This window comes from Pseudochaenichthys georgianus, chromosome 17 (assembly GCF_902827115.2).
Source record: "Pseudochaenichthys georgianus chromosome 17, fPseGeo1.2, whole genome shotgun sequence".
Classification (NCBI taxonomy): domain Eukaryota; kingdom Metazoa; phylum Chordata; class Actinopteri; order Perciformes; family Channichthyidae; genus Pseudochaenichthys; species Pseudochaenichthys georgianus.
The window spans coordinates 29449438-29472168 of NC_047519.1; the positions used below are offsets into that span (position 1 = coordinate 29449438).

General features: G+C 39.0%; 4 protein-coding genes across 7 annotated transcripts; 2 read left to right on the forward strand and 2 right to left on the reverse strand.

Moving 5' to 3' along the window:
* The first annotated feature begins 2202 nt into the window (after positions 1-2202).
* Positions 2203-4738, forward strand: LOC117462433 (CCN family member 1-like). The gene is made up of 5 exons (XM_034104667.1): positions 2203-2389; positions 2482-2689; positions 2781-3131; positions 3551-3756; positions 3873-4738. Exons 1-5 carry the CDS (start codon positions 2348-2350, stop codon positions 4170-4172), a joined length of 1107 nt encoding a protein of 368 aa, XP_033960558.1. The 5' UTR covers positions 2203-2347; the 3' UTR covers positions 4173-4738.
* A 1563-nt stretch (positions 4739-6301) lies between these two features.
* On the reverse strand, positions 6302-14464 carry LOC117462435 (outer dense fiber protein 2-like). Of its 4 annotated transcripts, none has more exons than XM_034104669.1 (17): positions 14392-14464; positions 13866-14040; positions 13191-13314; positions 12947-13078; positions 12699-12773; positions 12444-12515; positions 12231-12347; positions 11960-12145; positions 10940-11049; positions 10721-10856; positions 10298-10408; positions 9745-9849; positions 9139-9297; positions 8678-8778; positions 8157-8319; positions 7159-7284; positions 6302-7047 (listed from the first exon to the last, which is right to left on the reverse strand). In XM_034104669.1, exons 2-17 carry the CDS (start codon positions 14027-14029, stop codon positions 6874-6876), a joined length of 2055 nt encoding a protein of 684 aa, XP_033960560.1. In that variant the 5' UTR covers positions 14030-14040; positions 14392-14464; the 3' UTR covers positions 6302-6873. The 4 variants fall into 4 exon arrangements, with proteins under 4 accessions (XP_033960560.1, XP_033960561.1, XP_033960562.1 ...); XM_034104670.1 differs by having other exon boundaries at positions 14388-14448; XM_034104671.1 differs by having other exon boundaries at positions 13866-14037; positions 14392-14437.
* Positions 14465-14603: 139 nt separating this feature from the next.
* Positions 14604-16727, forward strand: ift22 (intraflagellar transport 22 homolog (Chlamydomonas)). Its single transcript, XM_034105387.2, has 5 exons — positions 14604-14899; positions 15543-15622; positions 15863-15949; positions 16063-16265; positions 16340-16727. The coding sequence occupies exons 1-5, from the start codon at positions 14861-14863 to the stop codon at positions 16486-16488; spliced, it is 558 nt and encodes a 185-aa protein (XP_033961278.1). The 5' UTR covers positions 14604-14860; the 3' UTR covers positions 16489-16727.
* A 4-nt stretch (positions 16728-16731) lies between these two features.
* Positions 16732-18954, reverse strand: LOC117462988 (ATP synthase subunit g, mitochondrial-like). Its single transcript, XM_034105388.2, has 3 exons — positions 18846-18954; positions 18224-18384; positions 16732-16921 (listed from the first exon to the last, which is right to left on the reverse strand). The coding sequence occupies exons 1-3, from the start codon at positions 18895-18897 to the stop codon at positions 16823-16825; spliced, it is 312 nt and encodes a 103-aa protein (XP_033961279.1). The 5' UTR covers positions 18898-18954; the 3' UTR covers positions 16732-16822.
* Positions 18955-22731: the final 3777 nt, after the last annotated feature.

The following is a 22731-nucleotide window of genomic DNA, read 5'->3' on the forward strand; positions in this document are numbered from 1 at the left end:
CAGTGCCAGACGTGTCCCCCTGCTTAAGCCAGTACATGTCCAGGCCCGTCTGAAGTTTGCTAGAGAGCATTTAGATGATCCAGAAGAGGATTGGGAGAACGTCATATGGTCAGATGAAACCAAAATAGAACTTTTTGGTAAAAACTCAACTAGACGTGTTTGGAGGAGAAAGAATGCTGAGTTGCATCCAAAGAACACCATACCTACTGTGAAACATGGGGGTGGAAACATCATGCTTTGGGGCTGTTTTTCTGCAAAGGGACCAGGACGACTGATCCGTGTAAAGGAAAGAATGAATGGGGCCATGTATCGTGAGATTTTGAGTGACAACCTCCTTCCATCAGCAAGGGCATTGAAGATGAAACGTGGCTGGGTCTTTCAGCATGACAATGATCCCAAACACACCGCCCGGGCAACGAAGGAGTGGCTTCGTAAGAAGCATTTCAAGGTTCTGGAGTGGCCTAGCCAGTCTCCAGATCTCAACCCCATAGAAAATCTTTGGAGGGAGTTGAAAGTCCAGCCCCAAAACATCACTGCTCTAGAGGAGATCTGCATGGAGGAATGGGCCAACATACCAGCAACAGTGTGTGAAAACCTTGTGAAGACTTACAGAAAACGTTTGACCTCTGTCATTGCCAACAAAGGGTATATAACAAAGTATTGAGAAGAACTTTTGTTATTGACCAAATACTTATTTTCCACCATAATTTGCAAATACATTCTTTAAAAATCAGACAATGTGATTTTCTGGCTTTTTTATTCTCATTCTGTCTCTCATAGTTGAGGTATACCTAGGATGAAAATGACAGGCCTCTCATCTTTTTAAGTTGGAGAACTTGCACAATTGGTGGCTGACTAAAGACCTTTTTGCCCCACTGTATGTCCGATATGTTCCTCTTACCTAACATGGTTCTGCGAATTATTTATATTACAGCTTAAAAGTTTCCACCCTCAAATACAACAGTTTTCAAGCGTCTGTGAATGTGCCAAGCTGGTCCCTTTTCGCGCTTCATCTGCTGCATTGACGCTGATTCAAACTGGCCCTTGTAACCTCTGTTAGATAAGAGTGGAGTCTGTGCCCGTCTGACAGCGTCTTGTTCCCACAGGTTATAATGAAAGGAAGGGCACTCTTCCCTGATAACTTGCATTGTTCTTTGATGTGGATAGAAGAGGATGCTTTTTATCCTGGCAGCTATTTCAAAGAAGTCTTTAAAGTTCATCCTGACTGGAATGTTGCTTCAGGCATTTCTTCTTTCTTTCTTCTCCTTTTTTTGGTGTGTTTCTCATTCAGAGAACAAAGGATTCCTACGGGTTTAAACATTCCACGAGGCTCTTGTGTCCTTTTTTTTCTTTTTTAAATATTTAAGCCAGACAAACTCTAATCCATCCACGGCCTTATTGGTGACTGACAAGAATTTCATCTGTGACTCTTAACACTAGTTGTGAGGTTGGAGAATACAAACACCGATCACAGACAACGTGCAGCAGTCTAAACACTTGCTCCCACCAAGATAGAAATCCAGTTGGTCATAGAAATATGTAGCTTTCCTTCAATATTTATGTCCAAACTTGTGGTGCCCCGATGTTGAATCCCTTGTGGGGGCTTGCTCCCATGCATGAGGCTGATATTTCTGGGAAAGTATTATTTTTGTCCTTTGCTTAACCATATGACACCAGTACACTTTGTTCCTTTCTTTATACTTTCTTTACGCAAGTACAGTCTCATACCTGACAGAAAAGTTCTAACAAAACCAGCGATACATCAATAAACACAATCTAAAATACAAAAACAGAATTAGATCACTTTAACATACCACATATTTAAAATAATTACACATACAATGTCCAGTTAAAATGTATTTTATGTTAAGTGCATAGCAGAAAACAATGTGATGCATTGCTTGAAATAATTATCTATTTCCAATTCAGAAAAAGTAGAAGGCCACTTGTATTTATAATGTTTTATCACATAGAAATAATGATTTCAGGAACTGGTTTACCTCATGGCAGAAGAGTAACTTCATGATTACAGAACAGATATAAAGAAATGATAATAACATGGTTACTCTGGAGAGGAAGCCCTGACATAATGGAGGATACACTGGGTGGTTCTTGGCTCACCGAGAGGAGGAGAGAGGAGGGGGGGGTGTCATATGGGAGGACTCATGGGGAAGCATTCCTCTCATAGTTTCTGGACACCTCTTCAGCCCGTGCACACGTCAGATCTGCTCCGAGGGTATAAAAGGAGATGTGGACTTGAAAAGAAGGAGAGCAAACACTCACTGCCAGGTCTGGTGTTTTATAGACAGATTTCTTTACTCAGGAAAGTTACGTTCCTCTTCTGAAGATGTTGAAATACTTTGTTATTGTGATCCTCAGCGTCAAACTGGTGAGGAAATAATTACTTTTCATTCAAAATCTTAGCTGTTAAAAGAGGACCAGATTTGGAGCAACGTTTTAATCAGAAATGTTTCCTCTCAGGTGTCAGCCTTGTGCCCGAAGGACTGCCGGTGTCCTGCTGACTCCCCCAGATGTGCAGCAGGAGTCATGCTGGATGGCTGTGGATGCTGTAAAGTCTGTGCACGTCAGCTCTTTGAAGACTGCAGCGAGTCACAGCCATGTGACCACACCAAGGGACTGGAGTGCAACTTTGGAGCAGGATATGGCTCTGCTAAGGGCATCTGTCGAGGTACTTTAATGATTTCCTTTTCTTTTCTTTTTGTGAATTCACCCACTGTGTCTTTTTACTCTTCTTATTTAAAACCCTATCTTGTTTCTAGCCAAATCAGATGGAAGAACATGCGAGTACAACAACAAGATTTACCAGAACGGGGAAATATTCCGTCCTAACTGCAAACACCAGTGCACTTGCATGGACGGAGCAGTTGGATGTGTCTCACTCTGCCCTCACCAGCTCACGCTGCCCAAACTGGGCTGTGCCAAGCCCCAGAGGGTGAAGGTTCAGGGTCGGTGCTGTGAACAACTCGCCTGCCACGGGGAGGCAAAGACAGAGAGCGGTTTTGGGAACAAACACAGTAAAAAGCACAGCAAAGACGGACGGTTTGAGGACGACCTTAACAAGAAGAATGAGCTGGCTCCTGTGTGGAAAGGAGAATCTAATGATTTACCTGGTGAGCAGCTTTACACAATATCCTTCTATAGTGGCGATGCTAAAGGAAATGTTTGTGCAGGAGATTTTCTTTTTATTAAACAATTGCACATGACAATAATAAGCAAAGTGCAACATTCTCAAACTAAGGGGCAACCAGAAGATGATGAAAAATGACATTGAAATAACATACATTATAATGATTTTCTGTAGTTTAGTTGCCTTTACAGTTTGTCTGTGCTTTTACTGTGCAGTTCAACATCTTTGTTAAAAGAACCTGTACAAATAGGCCTTAGTTTGTAACCTTAAATTTTTTTGTTATGTCTACAGTTTAGCAATAACTATCAAAAGATGTATGATATAAACAAAGCCTTTCCTCACATTTACTTGAGATTTCTGCCTTTAAACTCTTCTTTAATCTGACTTGTTCCCTCTTTGCAGGTTTTGAGAGCCTCCCAATGGGCCACATGTTATCCAGAAGAGTCAAATGTGTGTCTCAGACCTCAACTTGGTCTCCCTGCTCCAAATCCTGCGGCACTGGAGAGTCCAGCAGGATGACCAACAACAACTCAGAGTGCCGAGTGGTGAAAGAGACTCGGAACTGTGAAGTCCGCCCATGCAACCAAATGACCTTTACAGGATCAAAGGTACATTCATTTTCCTAATTTTAAGAATGATTCCATTTGTACTCTTAACATGACTTTTTGAATGAGATCTTAAATGTAAATTAACATTTTCAAATGCTTTTGATTTCCTCCAACAGAAAGACCAGAAGTGTAATCACATAGAGAAGGCCAGCCGTCCGGTTAGACTGTCCCACACAGGCTGCCGTAGTCTGAAGAAGTTCCAGCCAAGGTTCTGTGGGTTCTGCTCAGACGGCCGGTGCTGCAGGCCGGACCGGACCCAGACCATATCCGTCCTCTTCAGATGCAGAAACAAGGAGATCACCAGCAGGATGGTGACGAAGATCGAGTCCTGCAAGTGTGACCTGAACTGCTCCGGCAGCAAAGGAAAGACATCTCGCTACAAACTGTATAATGATATCCGCAAACTGAACATGTAAAGAGTTAAGTGTGAAAGAACAGTGTTGGACAGTAGAAACATTTGCACTTTGTGGTTGAAGAGGAGACATTTTTTATCAGTATTTTTTTAGATTTTGCTTCATGACAATGGAGCCTTGTGGTTTGCTTCTTTTTTGAAGCCGTTTTGTAAAATAAATCTTACTATTAAATGTAAATAAAATGTTATTGACTTTTATTTTATACACAGACTGTACATATGTTATCCAACCTTGACAAGACATGTTACAACATTGAAATGGCATAAAGGCAGCTACTAAATCAAAGTCATTACACATGATGTCACCATGTGTCTGTTGATTTACTGTGCTTGTCCATTTTATTGATAAGGGTTATTGTTGCATACATCGCATACTGCTTAATGTATTGTTATATCATATCATGGGACATGGTTTGATTCCATTTTTCTGGCATTTTCTACGCTCACTTGCCTAAAGGGTTAAATATCGCTGAAGGCTGGAATAAACTGTACTTTATGCAGGTTTGACCAATTAACTAGAATGTTGTTAATGCACATTTTTATATTTTTACAAATAAAAACATAAAACACTGCAGTATTCAAATATAATCTTTTGTTGGGGGGGGGGAAGAAAATCATTTGGTGCATACAATCATCTGAAAAGACATGTAAGAAAATAGGAAAATAGTTCTACTGTTTCAGCTGCATCTGGCTGACCCACATGCTACTGAAAAGATAAAGGAATGAGTGTAATGTGAACTTCAGAGTGGTTCCCTGATGTCGGACAGATGGTGAGCACATGCTGCAGGATATTGTTTTAAGAAAAAGTTATAGAGAATAATCTAAACTATTTATATTGCACATGCAGCACGGAGGAACATCTTCACATAATGCTGAGTTGTAAAATGTGTTGCTGTTAATATTGATTTCTTTCATGATTAGAATGATGAAAACAAACATTGATCTGACGTTGCTTCATTTGATATAAACAGGGATGTTGAATGTGAATTCTCCATTCAACAAAGACAACTGTTAAATGCAACAGTAAGGCCTCTGTTTGTTTTTGATAATTGGTCCAGCTAAAAAGAAGAAGAACAGGGTCTAATTTGAGTCTATTAAGCACATAAGCTCAGGGTGTGTCCGTCATGGTGCTGAATCATGATTCCAAACAGCCACGTGCAAGACTTTTTTTCCATCAAATAATAAGGGGATATCAAATTCCCAAAGTGCGATCAATGCAACTTTGTAAAGCGGCAAGAGAGCGGGAATAATGAGAACTGACGCACACAGAGATGAAGTGGTTTTGATCCCCTGACGGAGAACTCAACAATAGAGCTTTGTATTTGAGAAATGAGAGGAGAACTGCTCACTAGGGCGAACACAGGACGTCCACTGTAAGAACACATCAGAGCCTCTTACTACAGATAGGCCTACAGTACGGGGCCAAAAGCAATACCAGCAGAGCAAGAAGATGAAGTACAATATAAGACAAACAGTCGTTGGAAGCAAGTAAATCCTGCTCCTGAAGAGACCGCTTATGCCTCATTTATATGAAAACCATAACAAAGGCAGGAGAGCAAAGCAGCAACCAAGCGGTTTGGAAACATCCCAGTGTTACATGTTTCTTAGTAATTATATGTACAGGCCCGAAGGCACGATCATCACAACTGACAGCTTAACTATTGATTTTCTGCATTATTCATCTCAGTCCAGCTGACAATCGGCACATAAAGGCACTCAATACGCACCACATAATTATTTTCTATAATTACTGTTTTGTGCAGCATCAGAAAGATAAATAAGCATTCAGCCAGGGCACCACATTCCCAGGCATATTTCATGAAAACAAGGTGTATTCTACCACACATGAAGTTGGCAGGCCTATATTCAACATTACATTTAGTTTTCAAATGTTAATACTAGTTTTGGTTAACAGTTGCTTATAGAGTGAGATGTAAACAACAAAACAATATTGGTCTGGAACTATTTACACAAAGATAGACCTCGTCTTGCAATTGTCCAAGAACATTTTATGTTGAATATAATTAAAAAGTGACCAAGGTAAGACTAATGCACAGTGCATTGTGGGTAAAATGAAACACTTGGCAAAAGTGAAAAGATTGTTCAACAAAACACCCCCACCTTGTGGCCCATTACTGTTATACAGCTTTTATTTTGGATTCATTATTTCAGTCTATACATATCAGAAATTGTGAAGCAATTGTGGCTTTTAGTTACTCCAAGCCCTACCTCACATCTTAATATTGCTTGTTTTATTAGTCCAACAGTCCAAAACCCCAAGGTATTTCATTTAAAATCATAAACACAGAAAAGCAGCACATGTCTGTTACCAACTCACAACTCTTTAAACATCTGTGGCTACTTTGAGTAACTCTAAATAAATCTGTCAATAATATCCACACAACATTTTTTGGAACTGACTCGTCCAATGGGAATAGGATACAGAAGCACCATGAGTTCATATTCATACAATATCATGTCATGTCTTTTGAGCTAAAAGCTGATACAGAAACTCCCAGTCCCCACGCCACAAGAACTGTCCCTGATTTCTGGAAGGAAATTGTTCAAGATTGTCAGCTAATTGTAGAAGTAAATATTTTAAAAAGTATTGCCTTCAATCACCTTTTTCAAAAAATAATGTATAAATATTATAGTACACCAATTTAATAAATAAAAATTATAAATGCAAGCAAATAAATCCTTAATCATTTTAGAAAATATGCTGACTCAAAACATGATGATTGCAGTCCCTCGTCAAACATGGTCTGGTACGAGTTTTTGAGGAAATCTACGTAGTTCTGAATGCTCTGCTTGTGGCTCTCTGATTGGTCCAGGCTGAGCTGCAGGTCCTTCAGACGAACCTCAAACCGTTTCTCTGCCTGAAGATAAAGAAACAGACACTCATAGTCACTCGACAAAAACCCATCAGAGGTAGTATCAAGTCAGAATTCAGTATTATATGAGCGTGAGTGCTCCGAAAAAGCACTCACAGTGAGCTTGCTCTGGTGTATATTCCTCAGCTCGTTATCTCTTCTGCTCTTCTCGGATTCCAGCTCCAGGATTTTGGCCTGAAGCGTCTCTTCTCTGGAGACAGCCTGGTCTTTTACCTTATTGACCTGGACAAGTGAAACACATTTAGATTATCATCACTGTCTCTGTGCCAGGTTACAGTTATGTCAAACTGATAGTTATATATCAGCAAGCACAGAAAATATAGACAATTCAGGAACTAGATATACAGGCTCTAGTGTGCCGTATCATATCAGTAAAATAACGTAGATGCTAGGGCTGTCCCGAATACCATTTTCCGGGCTCCGGATATTCGGTAGGAATCAGCAGCGAATATTCGGCCCGCGCGGGGGTAATGTATAATCTTTTTGAAAAATAGAGATCGCACATCAGTCCTGTGTACAGATCAGTTCGATAAAGTCATGCCTAAACAGCGACATTTTACACGATAAATACGGGTTTAAATAACTGCATTTGCCACGGAAGGCGAGTGGCAGCTACAGTAAACCTTCTCTTACTCTGGCATCTTGTGGCAACTCCCGTTGAGCAGCGGCAGATGCCTCGGCAAGTTGTGGCATCGGTGGCATATGCCGGAAGTACTTGCCACAGATACCACAGAGTAGTGGCATCTGTGGCATATGCCGGAAGTATTTGCCACAGATGCCACGGAGTAGTGGCCTCTGTGGCATATGCCGGAAGTACTTGCCACTGCCTGCAGATGCCACAAAATGAGCCAGGCCCTACTGAATTGAAACCCGAATAGTACTCCAACGAACGAATATTGGGATATTCGGGTACAGCCCTCGTAGATGCCAATAAATAGTTTACCATAAAATAATCATTTTAAAGCTTTAAACTGCTTGTATGGTTAAACATTCAAAATGGAACATCAGGGGTAAGACACTTAATAGGACAACCACTAAATGCTTTCTTTTTCCTCAGTGATTTTTGTGTTGTCGATCTTCCTCATCTGTTGTACCTGCAGCCTGACGTCTGACAGGGCGTTCTCCAGCTGCCGGCTGATGGCCTGGCTCTCTGAGGAGCGCTGGTCCAGCTGCTGGCTGCTGTAGCTCAGACCCTCCTCCTGAGCTGCCAGCCTCCTCACCAGCTCCAGGTTCTCCTGCTGCAGCTTGTCCATCTTCCTGCAAACACATTAAATCATTAACTTTCCTCAATCTATGAGACACGAACATTTGAAATGAGGCTTTCCCAATATCGATTACTGCGGCCACATTAGTCCACGATGACAATATTATCCCGATATTTCTATAAAATAGAAAATGTAAATACGAATGTTATGATCCGTCAAATTCATCTTTGTTTAATGTGATATAACTGTACTAGTGTAAATCTTTTTAAAATATGTTGGACAATATTAAGTATACATGTATTTTAAACACAATATCAATTCCATATTAAAAAAGAAAACAATCGTTGTTATCGACAAAAACTGTATATTGTGATACTCCTATTTTTTATTTACACGAGAGGATGTCTTACTTTTGGAGGGAATTCACCGTCTCTTGCAGTTGTAAATTGGCATCAACAATGGACTCCTTCATCTCCACAGAGGATGTCAGTAATTGTGTCTGACTCTCCATCTGTAAAAGCAAAATATAGAGTTCAGATTCACTTGACTGGAGCAGAAAAGAGGGTTTGAGATAACATGCAAAACTGCTCAAGAGGCAACCTTTCAAACACTGAATGTTTGCAGACACCAATCCATCATTGCTGATAGATAGAAACATGTAGGGGATTTAGAAGGACTCACACAGCACAAAGCACTCTCAAATTGATACGTACAGTAGGTAGGGATGATTGCAACCACAGGGTATTAAAACACACAAAAAACAAACGCACAGCAGGACCAGAGAACAGGATGCATCATGGGGTTGCTCTACCGTACACTAATCAGATGTATGGATGTATACATTCTGACCACCACAGCTCACGTTGCACACCTTAACCTGCAGTTGTCTAACGGACTCTGACTGTTCTGAGCACTTCCTCTCCGAGCGTCGCAGGTTCTCCTGGCACTCGAAGAGACTCTGCTCGGCTGCGCTCAGTAACTCGGGGTAACGCTCCAGTTTGTCCACGCGCCCCTGCAGCTCCTGCCTCACCTCCAGAGGGAGTGTGGGGAACACACAAAACATTAGCCTAGTAATTCAACAAACCTTGTAGGCGGTCGCACTTAAAGCACAAGCAGAATTTGCTGAGATTTATCTTTTGACTGAGCTCTCGCAGTTGTTAGTTGAAGTGCTTTGAGAAAGTTTGGAGAAAGTTTACGAATTAGAAAGTCCAGGAGCAACAAATGTTAGACAACAAAAGAAACATTTAACAGCCTGCTACAGCCATTCAAGAGGAGAGGAGAAAGGGCTACAGGGCTGAATATACAAACAAAAGCAACAAAGTGTTGTTAAAATGTGTTAATAAAAAAACAAAAGGAAAAATGATTAGTCTTCCTAAATATTATACATATTGTTCGATAAACATACTGGTATTTATTAAGGTTTTGTGCAACATTCTAATCGTCAAATATAAATGTATATGGAGAGGCGGGAGTTTACCTCCTTTACTTCTGTATCTTTTCCATCTTGCGTCTTCTCTGTATCTCTTATAAGGTTTGCATATTGTATCCTCAGTTCATCTAACTCTGCTTGGAGCTCTGAGACCTAGAACAAATAGAGCAGAGAGCGGTGTGAACAAACCTGTCGGCCTCTTGTCAACTAATAACTGAAAACTAGTGTTTTATGGATGAATCACTCATTCAGGTATATCAACAGACGACATTAGTGACTAAAAAATGTCGGTATGACGTCTTTCTTGTAAATAGCTTTTTTTACACAAATGGAAAACTATGTTTGGAAACCACAAAACACTTCTAATTTCACGAAGAAGAAGAAAAGGTAAAGTTCCCCCCCCTGTGTTCCCTGGTCAGATGTGTAATGAAGTTTCCCCACTTGCAATGTGGATTTAAGTTGTACAATGTTTGCTGCAAATGGAGTGTTTGAGATCTTTATCTTTTTTTAAGTATTTAAAGAGCAAAACTCTGCTGAGGGAATTGTAATCTTCCCGGTTGGAGCTTAAAACGAAACTCTAAAATGGATAAGTTGATGTCACCTGAGATTGGCACTGTGCGGCTTGATGTTTGCTCTCCTGAGACAACACCTTCTCCTCTATCAAGGCGGACTCACACTCAGCCAGCTGCTGCTCCATCTTAGCAACAGATACCTGCAGTTACATCAACATTACATTAGGTTGATGGACAAGCAAATAAATAGAAACAATGAATGAAGGTTTTCAAAGTTTCACCATCATGCACAGAGGACAGACCAAATAGACAAATGTGACAGATTGATAGCTTCCCGCAGATTACTAAAAGTCTGATTGCAGGAAATATAACTTTAACAGTAAGGCAAGGCAAGTTTATTTATATAGCACCTTTCAACACAAGGCCATTCAAAGTGCCTTCAAAGTGAACACCAGTAGAAACAGAGTCTTTTAGTAATGATTCTCAATTGCTAGCTGTTTTGAAAGGTGTACCTTGAGTGTTGTATTATTGATGTGTAGGTCTCCGTTTTCAGCACTGACTTTTTCAACACGTTGCATCACAGTTTCATTCGCTGCAGTGAGCTCCTCCTTGTCCATCCGCAGCCTTGCTGTCATGTTCTTAACTTGGCTTTTTTTGAAAGTACACATTATCAATCCATTATTTAAATGTGTAGAGGTGTGTATTTATTTACACTATAAAAAGAGACTGACCTTTTCAACACCTCCATTTGAACTACAAGTTTGTCTCTCTCTTCTGACTCCTGCTCTTTCTGCTGTCTCCTGGAGTCTCTTTCTAAACGGGCCTTGGCTATCTGAGCATCCTGTATGCCACACGAGAAAAAGAAAGTCAAAGCAAGATTATAAACGGTGACAATGTATAGAAAATACTAGGGATGTAACGATACCAAAAACTCACGGTACGATAATATCGCGATAAAAAGTCCACGCTACGATATTTATCGCGATATTGAAAAAATAAAGAAAAAAAATGTGAATTTTTTTTTTTTTAAACTTGAATTTGTTTTCTTTATTAAATAATAAATCTGATTTGCACAGCATTTTAGTAGGATAGTAGTATTCTAAAGTGTCAACAATATAATAATCAGACCCTGTAATAGAATAAATCAGGTTTCACTTTAGTTTTTCAAGTAACTCAACTCTAACTCACTCACTCACTCAGCATCATCAAGGTTATCTTTTAGGAATATGAGCATGTCCACATTTCCAGGTAGAAGCCGGGATGTTTGGGCGTTTACAATATCCCCTGCTGTGGAAAAAACTCTCTTGCTTGGTACTGATGTTGCTGGGACAGAGAGATATGCTTTGGCCATGGGTGACAGCAGTGGGTCAAACTGTGCATTGTCTCTCCACCACTTCAAAAACAATACCGTTTTTGCCAAGAAGGTGAGGCTTATTGACAGGGCGAGATATAAATATACTGTTGGTACTTGTCAATGTCTCTAGGTGTGTAAATGTAGCACTGTAAATACGATGTCCTTTTGTGTTATCTGTTGTTTTATGTTCATGTTGTAACCTACTTGCTGCCATGTGGGACAGGTCTCTCTTGAAAAAGAGATTGATGATCTCAATGGGACCGTCTGGTTAACAAATTGTATTTTATTTTTAAATTGCGATAGATTTTGTCAGTCTCACGACGGTATTGAGACATTTAGTTATCGCGATATATCGTTACATCCCTAGAAAATACTATTTTAGTTTTGATTTTTGTACCTTTTCACGCATCTGTGTATAGCATTTCTCAATAGCGGCTTCAAATCTCTCAGCTCTCTGCTTCTGTGCCCGGCAGGCTCTCTTTAGAGAGTCTTTGTCCTTTGCTGCCTTCTCACTCAAAGATGAGATGGACGCTTTCAGATCATCAATCTCCATCTTTTGCTCGGTCATGGTTCTCTCCACAGTCTGGAAAAGACAGCATGCTCATAAGGAAAGGCTACAATATTTCACCTTTTATTATGTTAAACCTGAGAGCAGTGAGGGTGTGTACCCGGAGCTGCACAGTCAGACGGTTGTTCTCAGCTTCCTTGTTGCGCAGCTGCCCCTGCAGGTGAGCCCGAGTCGCCTCCACAGACTTATTCACTTGAACTGCACTCTTTATGTTCTCCTGTGAAGGCCAGTATAAACAGTCTTTTACAATTCATGCACTCTGCCTCCTTTGCATTTTTAGAGTCTGCAACCACGTCTGAAAAAATCTGTTTACCTGGTCTTCTCGGCGCAGATTCATCATGTCTTCTATTTTTCTTTCTGTCTCACTCAAGTGTCTTTTTAAATGCTTTGGGAGAAAAATGAGATCATTAAGCAAATGATTTGAGACAGGAATGTCCCCACTTTGAGAGTTATTATGCTATATTAGTAGGGATGGGTATTGTTAAGGTTTTAATGGTACTACTACTTTTATCGATACCGCTTATCGATCCGGTTTTTTAACGGTACTCGAACAAAAAACAAGTATCACCTCATTTTCACTCTCAGCCTGTGTGATCCTCTTCAACAGGATGTCAGTTTTTTTGTCCGCATCAATTCGATAAGCCTGAATGTAAAGACACAAAATATAACTATGAGGAAAATGAAAAACACATTTTCACATTTTTCTAAGAAATATGTGTTCAAGTTAATTTAATTGATAAAAACCAGAACTTCACATATAAAACCAATGACATAACTACCCAGGGCAAAACACACGTTGCAAGTATTGTAACCAACCTCTGCATCTCGGAGCTGTTTCAGTTTCTGTCGGACAGACTTATTTATTCTTCTAAAATTCTCCAACTTCTCGAGCAAAAGTCCTCTTTGCCTTGTTATTCTGCGCTTATCAATGGCAGACTGTTTTGAATCCTTAAAGTGCAAGAGAAAAATAAATTAGAATAGAGGGCAATGTAAGAGTTTTCAACATGGAGGGCCCATGTTAGAACAGGATTTGGTATATGCAAAATTGCAACCAACATACGGAAAATTCATCTTCCATGGCGTCTTTAAAAGACACAAGTTGTATGGCCGCAGAGTTAGCAGCTGCTTCTGCGTCCATCAGTGTTTTCAGGAAGGGGCTTTTTCCATCGGCAGAGTCTCCAAAACTAAAACAAACAAACAAAAAGTGATTGTTAGTAGATGCAAAAGGACGACAGAAGGGCAGTTTAAATTTGACAAGGAAATGTTTTGGAAGGTGAGCACACAATCACATTTCAGAATAGTTTTGTCACAACTCAAGTAGTTTAAAGTTAGAGTGAGTTTACATATGAATGACCTGTTTATGATCAGTTTTTGGGATTATCCATTTATGACTATGTACACAATATGATAATAACTAGGGTAATCCTCATAGTGAATTTCACATTTAAAATAACACATTTATGAGGTTTTTCAAGTTTATGAACAGATTGGGAATATGGTGTTTACATGAGCACGGAAAATCAAGTTACAAACTAGTAACCTTCTTACTGTTTACTGGAGTTGAATAAGCCTCATAAATTGATTATTCATGCACGTGTACAAGCAGTACACATGTGACATAATTATCACATCAAAACCAGTGGAACAGAACAGTAAGGCTGTGGCTGCTAGTGAATGGATGGTTTGTTTCACACATTGGGACTGTATGTAATCACATGCACTCATAGGACCTCACCAGTTGATGTCCGCCTCTGGGGTTCTTGTGTGGGAACTGTTGCATGTCTTGCTTCTTCCCCCCAGCTCACGAGAGATAGCTAGATCTCCACAGCTCAGAGTGCCATCATCCCTGGTAGAGCTGAAACCAAGGGGGGGACTATGGAGTTCATCCTCTGGAGACATGCCTCTTACTACTGAGAGAATAATACACTGTGTAAGTTACTTTGAATATCCAGATGAGGGCAGCAAGTTAGTTCACACAAACAACACATTTAAAATGTGCTTATTTACATTGTTTACTCTCTGGATTGCAAAGTATTATGAAGGACAGTGAGAGTATGTTGTCAAGCTGACTAAGCCTCCTCCATAGCAACATACAGTTAGTGGCTTCTTAGCTTCACATCACGTTATGCGTTATACTAACGACAACAACGATGTGTTAATTCTACCAAGTAGAGACACAGACATTAACAACATGTATAATATATTTAAACGTTAGTAAATTCTTAAGAAATAGAGCCACTAATAATGTAAATAGTACCTACGCGTTTGCCTTATGTCGGTTGTGGTTGTTAACAACGTTACTCCAAACTGAAGAGCCCTCTAACAGGATTGATTCTGATTGGTTAGTGCTGAGGCAACGTAATGACGTAGACTCTTTTTCTTGCTCCTGATTTGTTCTCAAGCAGGAAAATGGGTGGGACTAAATTTGATTAAAGTAGTGTATAGCCAATGAGCAAAGAGACTTGTTGAAACCATAGAAACGAAAATGAAGTTTACTGCCACGGAATATCAACCATCTTCTGGTAACATCAAGTTACCAAGATTATTAACATGTTGTACCTTTTGTTGCGTGAAACTCAAAACCAACCATAACACTGATTAGATATATACTGATAGTGAAACGGAACGTTATTTTACTTAAGTTGGTTTCGTAATATAGCATTGTCAGAGAGCTTCTTCAGTTCAGTCGGAGTTAGCTGTGCAGCTAACTCTAATGCTCGGCGGCTGGAAATGTTTAAAGCAAAAGTTCTCTTTATTGGTCCCAATGAGGTACGTTGAAGATGTTTCCCTACTGTAACGTAGCCGATTTGTAGTGTCAAATGTGGATAGGTAACTCCATGGATAGGCGTACATATTGTATGCTTGCATATACCTGGGCCTCTGTGTATGTGTTGTAAATGTACCCAGCTTGTCTGCGTTTGTTTATGTTAGTTGAGAAGTCTGCAAAGGTTAATCATAATCAGTGATTACTAGTGTCTGTAATGGCTGTAACTTCAATTACAATTTTAAGGCAATCATTCTTGTACAGCATCTACATTATCTTACTTTGTACTTTCACTACATTTCAGAGGAAATGTTCTTTTAAATTCACTGTATTTATATGAGAGCTATAGTATTAATCCGTTCAATTTTCTTGAATGAATTCTTTATATTTATAGGCACATTTATGCATTTCCTACTATAACATTACAATTACTATTAGGAAACCCTTTTTCTGCAAAACAATATACATTCAAAATGTACTATAGGAAAAAGCAGAGGTGTCACTGAAACTTAAACAATGACTTAATACATTGTAAGGGCTAGTATGCCAAGATAGTCCTACAACTGTAACATGTAAACAAAATGCATCTATTGTTTCACCTGTATTGATTGTAGCCAATATAATTTTTTCATGTGTCTGTTTTTTCAGAGTGGGAAAACGGTTCTTGCAAATTTTCTCTCAGACACAGCAGATGTTGGAGGTGAATACAAACCGACACAAGGAGTAAGGTACAAACACTGTCTCAACTTTACCGTGGTACACCAATTACCCAAGGAAGTGGAAAACATGATCCGACAGAATATTACGAGTGTCATTTTCTAAATGTAGTCTAAAATGTATTACCTTTATTGTTGGATGATGAAGGGTATATCCTATCTTTTTAGCTTTGACTGTAATTATCTTCTGACGTTAGAAAACATATTGCAGCTGTACTCTGCTACTTACCATGTATCTCTAACTGTTCAAAGGATACTGGAATTTGAATCACAAGCTGAAGGCAGTCACGACAATGACAAATGTGATGTTGAACTTTGGGACTGTTCAGGAGATTTTAAGTAAGTTAAATATCAAACTCTTTCAATGGCTAAAGGCTTTAATATCCCCATTCCATCTGGCAACACATACTTCAAATTGCTTTTCATAATGTATTAATATATTCTCTTCACAGATTGGAGACATGCTGGCCTGCAATAATAAAGGACTCCAGCGGTGTGGTGATAATTTTTAATCCTAATGTCCCAAGTCACCTAAAGGAAATAGAGACGTGGTACTCGATGTTTATCTCCTCTCAGAGCTTGCAGGAAAGCCAGTGTTTACTCATTGCTCACCACAAGCCCGGCAGCGCGGTGGAAGATGGACGGCTCCCTTTAGGTATTTCCACAGCTGTTGTAGGAGTTATTGTAATTACTATTCCTGTGCTAATATGTTCATTCTTTTCAATGCAGCCTCACATTTAGGCCGGCTGCCGCTTATCCACTCCAACCTGGAGGAGGAGCCTGAGGATGTGAAGCAAGCTTTCTGCAAATACTTAGGAAGTGTTGTGAAAACAATGTCGGAGAGTCGAGAACGAGAGGAGATGTCCATCATTACATAGCAGCAAAATCATAAAATATGCAGCTTGATTAAATATTTAGTTGAATCGGCAATCTTTGTTAAAGTGTAAGATATACAAACAATTTAAATAATATATCTTGGCTGTCAGGAAATGACATGAAATCCTCCACAACACCATGTACATACCTTCCTACAGTTAGTTGATTTCGTCCATTCTGTTGACTTATTTGTTGTGTTTTGTGAATAAATAAGTGTCAATACATTTTTTAAGACAGCAAATATCTGACTTTAGACATTGTTTATTTGAACATTTTGTGCAATGTGTTGAGAATGTGACAATTAGAAGTGCAATGGGAGAAAGGGCAGTTCACTCTTTAGACATCGTATCCAACAATGCCTCCTTTGCCAATGCACTCTCCAATGTAGAACCACATCAGCACCTCAGTGGCCACGAGCCCATTCCTTAGGGAATCCTACAAAACAAAACAAATGTATTTTACTCAAGTAAATAGCTTTGACAGTTCAAGATATACGAAATGTTATATGGTATTTTGCCACGGTCTGACAATGTTACCTGAAAGAAAAATTGTGGAGTCCAAAATGTATTAATCCCTTCAGATGCATTCCAGCAGTCACAATACACATTTCATTACGCTTGTTTATAAAGTTTGACATCCCCTGACAGTCTTTGACACAAATACCTAGTTGGTCCACTCATTTTCCATTGAACCAACTGCAATGGCATGTAAACCTCCTACACTGCTAGTTTTCCATTCAATTATATTACTCAGTAGATGAACTCAACCATACAACTGGTGTATACAACACACTGATGACTGGGCATCGGAGCCAAATGGCTAACTTTGTTTGTATCTGGCATGAACAACTTCAGCCTCATGCAGATAGATTTACTCCCTTCTGGAAAATAATGGAGTGTCTACAGTGTGCAGTCAATTTAAACTGGCATTTTCAATGTTCTTATTTTGGAAAAATGCTTCTGGTTGCTTCAATTTTGCATTAAGTGACTAAACAAATAAGTTCCGGCAATATGTCATGAAATATATATTTGTTTAATAATCTGACTTCCAGAGCCTGAGGTTGAATATTCAAACAGCTTTCATTGTCTGTCCAACATTCCAAAACTAAAATATATTCATTTCATTATCATATAAAATAGAGAAAGTAGTAAAATGTCCAACCTCAGCTAGTGTTCGGCATCATATTAGTTTTCCCAGTGGATATTAGTAATTATATCTTGCTTGACTGAATGATAAATTGACAAATCTCAAGCTGCAAAGATAAATCGTTTAGCAGAAAAATAATCAGCAACTATTTTTGTAATTGTTCATGCATTTCTCCAATTTACATCATATTAAACAGAATATATTAATGGTTTGAATGAAAAACACAGCATTTAAAGACCTTACCTTGGACACTAAGAAAATGGGAAAACATGTGCTCACTATTTTCTGACATTTCATTGGCAAAATTATTTATTTATTAATCAAGAAAAATGTTGAGGTCCTTTTGTTTCAGCACTTAATGACTTCAGAGATAGCTGTCCTGGGTCTTAATACATTTATGTTCTCTTAAAAACAAAAAAGGTGACAACCATAGACTGTTTAGGGGACAACACATCAATGCAGGATGTCATTTTTATAATTAACTGCTATTAATCCAGGCAGGTACACCCTTTTCTAGAATCAAGCCAACAAAAAAATACATTATCATTTTAAAAACAAAATGTACACACAAATAAATAAATACAGACTCACCTTTACAGTGGTCTGTCCCAGGCGTCCTGCCTTGTAGCTCTTGAGGATGGCGGATGCCTGCTCGATGGCTTTGGGGATCTCAGCAGGGGTCGGGGGGACGAGCTCCACCCGGGCATAGTACCAGAATTTAGCCAGTCGGGGTTTGGAGTAGGTGAAAACCCCTGAAAGAGATACAAACACACTCAGAATCAGGTTTATTGCCAAGTTGGTTAACGCACACAAGGAATATGTTAAGGTGTATTATGGTGCATTCATAAACACAGTAAGGGGAAATAAGATGTACAAAATACAGCAAATATAGAACTAGTTTACTATTTTAAACAACTTTTTTGTTGTTGTGCAGTTTTAAGTCGTGGACATTGTGTTAGGAAATACCATTAGCTATGTAAGGAGCAGCAAAGTCAAAAGTCGCTGAACCATTTCACCTTTCTCCATATAACTGTAGCAACAATAAAATAAAACAGGTTTTCTAGGACAACCAGCTGCAGAGGTGGATTCGCATTGACACCTGAGCGTACTAAAGGTCACACAGAAGGTGTGCAAACAAGCTGGGACAACGTGACCGAGCTGCTGCTGCTGCTGCTAAACGGTTCACTCCACCTACACCGTAAACTTAACTTACCACCGACTACAGCTGGTACTTTTGCAACGAGTTTCTGTACTGCCTGAGCCATATTGACCAGAGTGTGGCAAAAACACCAGAGGAAGAAGGAAGTAGAAAGAAGAAAAGTGGCGTCAAAAGGCTTCCGGGTTGCTGATTTCAAAATAAAATGCGATAAGGTGCAAACCTGGGGAAATGCAATTTTTTCTAAGTAAAAGTGCTTGAAATCGATTGGTTATAAAATATTTAATTTTACAAATCACATTGTTGGTTTTTGCTGATTTTTTATTGTGAATCTACCAATAGGACACCGGAACACAAACGTGATCATCACGCCAATGAAAAACAGGCCCACAGAGGCAATGCCTGATGAGAAGACTTCTGGACAAACAGGAGAACTACCGCCAAAACTGAATATGTGACTTAGATCATAAATATATCAACAATTAAACAACATCTTGCATTTCTTTTCACACAATACGTCTCCTTGCAGTATCAATAGTAATTCGGCTGACTTTTATATTTTATCCAATTGGTAGATAGGTTATATTTACACCATAACGGTGCACAGCTGATAGAAAAGGACTTGTAGTTTTTAAAGATATTACTGATTTTCTTCGACTATAAGAATGTAAATACTGAGTTGAGGGAATAGTCAGGGGATTTGGGTGATGGGAGACACATCTATGGATTCACAATTTCAATAGCTTACCATTAAATGACGGATAGGCCTTTCTGTCTGTGATGTTTTACAAATCAGATATTAATGTTAGAAGAAAAACATGAGAAACAGTATAGAGAGGCGAAGTCACGCTCATCTACTTCCGGTCCATGGGACCCCGGAAGCGAAAAATTATACATTGAATTCAATGGAGAGAGAAAACGTATATTTTGATCCCGTTTGAATTGTGCCACGAATGACACATATGATGTTTGTCAATCTTAAACGATAATTTCCATGTAAAAAAAAGTCACAGTTTGTCGTAAAACTGTTGAGATATAAGACTATGAAAAATACGCAATAGACTACAAATCCCAAATCCCATTCTGGGTCGCGTAAGTGATGTCATAGGCGATAATGCTCCAAGACTGGTTGCGACTCGCAATTAAAGCAAAGAAGAAGAAGAAGAAGAAGAATATCTCATAACTGATTTATTCCCTCCAATACATATAAGAGATTGCTCCAATAAATTCACTTTTACAAGATGCCTGTGTGCTTTGTACCAGGTTGTAATCACAAAAGTGATCATACCACTTGCTCGTTCTATCGCTTCCCGTCTGATGAAAGGAGTCGTTGGACCAAACATATCAGGTAATATACATGTTTTGCATGGAACATAGTCAAGTTAGCTATCTAGCTAGTAGCGAGCACGTTAGTTAGCATCACATTACTTAGCCTTGTCATTTGTATTAGCCTTAACATGAAGTAAACCAAAATGTTAAACAGTAAGAGTAGTCATGATGGTAAGTATTTTGTGAAACATTTGAAGAGTAGCCTATCGCCCCCTCCACCAGGTGCTAAGGGGGCGGGAGGTAGGCTAACGGCAGATTAGCATCGGCGATCTTTTCTACTTCATGCTATCTGCTCAAATGGTTAACATTGAACATGAAAAGATCAGGCAATTCAGAGAGAGTCGAAGGCAGGCAGGCAGGCAGCTTTGCATGACATTCTTCTGGACGTGTTTCATTGTGATGATTGTGAGGGTGAGTCAATCTTTTTGTTGGAAAGACAGTAGTTGAGTGATTACTGAGAGAAAATTATTAAAAGAGATAATTATTCAAAGTGTTGTTACTTTAAAGTGTTGTTACTGACCTTTTTCTCTTTTATTTTCTTTCCCTCACCTGTAACTGCTGAGACCCTGAGGAACATGCACACTGGACTGACCTGCTCTGGCAACCTGATTTCCACTGTACGTAATAGTATTTGGTTATGGTATATTATTTATATACATCAAAGGCACAATGCACCCCCCAGAGACACACATGTATTGTGTGATATTCTGCATAGGTCATGTGAAATCATCTTTACATACTAGAAAACTGTAGGAGCGGCAACTTGTTTTGAAATTGAATTTTTAATATCCGATAATAAAGTTGATCTGTTTTCTTTATTCTTCTCTCTTCCCAGCTCCATCCATCACCATTCTCTGTACCTGCAGGTCCTGCTTGCTAATCAATGCTCATATTTTTTTACACAATTACAAATAAAGTCAATGTATTGTATGACATGAAGTTGTGCTTCATTCTGAGTCAATAATAAATTCATTCTGCCTTCAACTGCACAATGATTGTGGACTGCACCGACATCCATGTAGCTGCCCCCCAGTAAGATGAACCAAGCAAAGAGGGTCACCATCATGCCCAAGGACATCCAGCTGGCCCGCCGCATCTGCACAGAGAGGGCTTAGACTGACCTGAGACCAGCACACCCAAACACAACGGCTCTTTTAAGAGCCACCTACAGTTTCAAAGAGTTGCAATCCTACGTTATTATAATGATTAAACTGGTTCATGTATCACTTAGTTTACTGAACCGTGATGAATGAAAGAAATGAGTGAGGTAGTGGTTTACTGAAGTTACAAAGACATTAATATGAGTAACAGGTCAGTGTAAACACAAGCTTCTGTCAATTAAGGATCATTCAAACTAAATATGTAATAAAGTTCTAAAATAAGTATTCGGTATATTTCTTGATAGCTTTTGGAGAAGGTTGTTTTTAAGTTTACTAAAATCTATCGTTTCAACTGTTTCACTTTATAAAAAGGGAACAGGTGAGTAGAGCATCATTGAGTTTCTTATTCTATCAGTAAATTATCCAAATGAATGTTTTTCATTATTTTAGTCAACCCTAAACAAATTGATTGTACCTTTTTAATAATGACCTTACATGGTAAGGTCTTGTAAATCTTGTAAAGCCGGTCCCGCATGCTGGCTCTTACAGAACCGACTAACTCCCCTTTCGTGTATGTACAGCTCTCAATATGCCCAGACTTGTAGTGATGTTCACCTCGTTTTATACTTTTCGCCTCATTCTGAAAGAAACAGGTGAAATTTGGTAACGTGACGGCTGTCTTTGTGATGGTGACGCGTATTGTGCGAGACGAAAGACCTGTAGTTCACTGAGCGGTTTCACACAAAAAAATGTGTAACTTCACAGTTTTACGACACATTTTAATTTTTTTGACTTGCAAAATATTCTTTTAAATTGACAAACATATGTGTCATTCGTGGCACAATTCAAACGGGATCAAAAGATAACTTTTCTCTCTCCATTGACTTCAATGTATAATTTTCTGCTTCCGGGGTCCCATGGAGGCTCCCGGAAAGGGAGGGACTTTGCCTCTCTATAGCCTACCTACTATTTTACAAGACAAATAATTGCATTATAGTAGTATTTTACATTATGACAAAACGAATGAATATGGAATTTTCTATTTAAAGATATTTCGATCAGTCAAAAGTCAAAGTCAACTTTATTGTCAATCTTTCAGTTTGTGTGTAGGCTACAGACAGAGAGATCGAAATACCGTTTACCACAATCCAGAATATAACAATCAAAATATGTATAAAATATGTATATCCTATACATAATCAATAGACACATTGACAGACACAGTCAGTATTGAGTGGCTTAGAACAAATTAATGATTTCAAACAAAGGTTTCCCATTGTTTTTGATGTGCAGAGGAAACAGCTTTACAATGTACATTTAAGAACTAATTTAAGGTTTTTTGAATAACTTATTTGTTAATACACTCTAACATGGCTCAGTCTATATTGTAATTTGTTTATTTCAATACAAAACTGCCATGTGGATTTCACGATCCTGAAAATGGCTTCACAAAATCAGTTGTTAAAGGATCTGTAATTGTGTGAATGTTGGAAAAATAAATCAATAAATGGCAA